Raw genomic sequence first — 2,512 nt, 5'->3', positions numbered from 1 at the left:
AGTGACTACACAAGTGGGCTCAGGCAAGAACCACGTGGGGCAACTGGCCTGGTCTTCTCATGCACACACACACACACACACACACACACACACACACACATATATTTACACGTCTCTTTTATACATATATATGTGTGTGTGTGTAAAACAATTTTGTCCAGATATCAGTGATTTTCTTCTTCCCTTGGTTACTTTTACTCCTGCACTCTAGGAATGAAATAATATTTTAATTACTATACACTGCTGAATGGATGTGTATCTGATTCCTGAAACCTTAGGCAGAAAGTGTGTCTACATTTTCACAGAGCAGATTCTCTGACTCACTCGTGTCAGGGCCCCCATCACTTCCTTGTTTCTCAGGCTGTAGATGATGGGGTTGAGCATTGGGGTGAGGATGGTGTAGAAAACAGCCAGAACCTTGTCTTCTATTGGAGATCGCAGGGATCTTGGACGTAGATTAGTGTAGAGAAAAGGTGCATAGTAGAAAGTTACTACAGTGAGGTGGGTGCTGCAGGTCAGGTAGGCCTTCTTCCTCCCTTCTGCAGATTTCATGCGGTAGACAGCAAGGAGAACCCGGCCATAGGAACATGAAATACCAATGAAGGGAAACACCAGAAAGATGGTGGTGCTCAAAAACACTGTGCCCTCATAGACCCAGGTGTCCGTGCAGGCCAGAGTCACCATGGCTGGGACATCACAGAAGAAATGATTGATGGCCCTGGATTGGCAATAAGGAATATGGAGAATATATACAGTGTGAGCACAAGCATTGATAGAGCCTATGATCCAAGATCCTGTTATCATCAGCACACACACTCTTTTGCTCATGCGGATGAGATAGTGGAGAGGAAAGCAAACAGCAATGTAACGATCGTAGGCCATAGATGCCAAAAGTAGCGCTTCTGCACCTCCTAATGCCAAGAAGAAGAAACTCTGAATCCCACACCCAGTGAAGGAGATAGTCTTGTTTCCATGCAGAAAATCAGAAGCCATCTTAGGAACAATGGTGGAGATGTAACTTAGGTCAATGAGGGAGAGCTGACTAAGTAGGAAATACATGGGTGTGTGGAGGTGGGTGTCCAAGGAGATGAGAAGAATCATGGATAGGTTTCCAATTAGAGCCATCAGGAAAATGAAAACAATGAGAATGAAGAGGAAAAGGCCAATTCTTGATGGCGGGAACAACCCCAACAAGATGAAATCAGTTGATGTTTGATTGTAATTTTCCATGGGGCTTCCCTACAATCCATCCTGAAGGGAGACAGAAGGGTAAGTTAAGTACAGTAATTTACTCTTATCTGCAGGGGATGCAATCCAAGCTGTCCAGTAGATGTTTGAAACTGCGGTTGATACTGAACCCTAAATACACTATTATTTTGTGTCTATACAAACTTCTGATAAAGTTTAATTTATAAATTAGACAAGTAAGAGATTAACAAGAGTAACTGATAATCAAATAAAACAATTATGCAGTATACTATAATACAAATATGTGAATATGATCTCTTTTTCAAAATCTTTTATTGTACTGTGCTCAGACTTCTTTGTTCTGATTTTTATCTATTTTGGAAAAGAAATCTTATTTTCTTACCCAGAGTTTCACATTTGATGAGATCAACATTTGTTACCAGATTTTTTTCTGAGAAATATGCAAATTTATAAGAAAGATCTCTCTATTACAACTTCAATAGAATATGAATTTTTACTGCCTGACACAAACTCAGATATAATCAAAGTCAGATGTTATATTGAATACCTATGCATAGAAAGTCAATATAAATGCATACATTACAGATTTGTATTTGAATAAATTAGTCTTTATAGAATGATCTGTTATATTTCCACATGTATTCTTTTTCTTTTTTTTTAAGTGACAGGGTCTCTCTCTGTTACCCAGGCTGGAGTGCAGTGGCAAGATCATAGCTTACTGCAGCCTTGAACTTCTGGGCTCAAGTGATCCTTCTGCCTCAGCCTCCTGAGTAGCTGAGAAAACAGTCACGTGCCACCATGCCTAGTTAAATTTATATTTTTGTAGACATGAAGTGTCACTGTGTTGCTCAGGTTGGTTTTGAACTCTTGGCATCAGTAATCCCCCTGTCTCAGCCTTACAAAGTGCTGCGATTGCAGGCATGAGCTCCCCACCCAACCCATGTTTATTCTGTCAGATTTACTTCTAAAACTGCAGCAGCTTGTCTCTCATTTTGAGAAACTTGAATGATCTTTGCGCAATAATGCCAAGTCAAACTTCTTTTGTTAGTTATCATAATTTGGTCCTCCTATTCAGAAACCTAGAATAAATCCTTATTGCTATGTCCCTTTTATGGAATGTCATATTAATTCACACTCTTGATTTTCAATATTCATCATCACCCATTCTCTTTTGCCTCCTTGCCTAATTTCAGAATACTCTATTTAAGGCGGACCCCTTACCAAATAGGTTACAGATTTTGTCTTTTGCCTCTCGAGTGCTTAGATAACATTATATGTTGCTCTATGAATCCTTCAAAAGAAT

The 2,512-nt window shown here is 39.6% G+C and overlaps 1 protein-coding gene across 1 annotated transcript; it reads right to left on the bottom strand.

The window, feature by feature from the left end:
* Positions 1 to 244: 244 nt before the first annotated feature.
* On the bottom strand, positions 245 to 1,305 carry LOC105533133 (olfactory receptor 2L8). Its single transcript, XM_011971476.1, has one exon. The coding sequence runs from the start codon at positions 1,228 to 1,230 to the stop codon at positions 292 to 294; it is 939 nt and encodes a 312-aa protein (XP_011826866.1). The 5' UTR covers positions 1,231 to 1,305; the 3' UTR covers positions 245 to 291.
* Between the last annotated feature and the right edge of the window lie 1,207 nt (positions 1,306 to 2,512).

Source organism: Mandrillus leucophaeus, unplaced genomic scaffold, assembly GCF_000951045.1.
Source record: "Mandrillus leucophaeus isolate KB7577 unplaced genomic scaffold, Mleu.le_1.0 Scaffold1227, whole genome shotgun sequence".
In the NCBI taxonomy this organism is placed as follows: Eukaryota; Metazoa; Chordata; class Mammalia; order Primates; family Cercopithecidae; genus Mandrillus; species Mandrillus leucophaeus.
This window is presented reverse-complemented; position numbering and strand designations above follow the sequence as displayed.

What these genes read in the sequence shown, in the direction of transcription:
- LOC105533133 (XM_011971476.1), bottom strand. Translation starts at nt 1,230, where the DNA reads ATGGAAAATTACAATCAAACATCAACTGATTTCATCTTGTTGGGGTTG.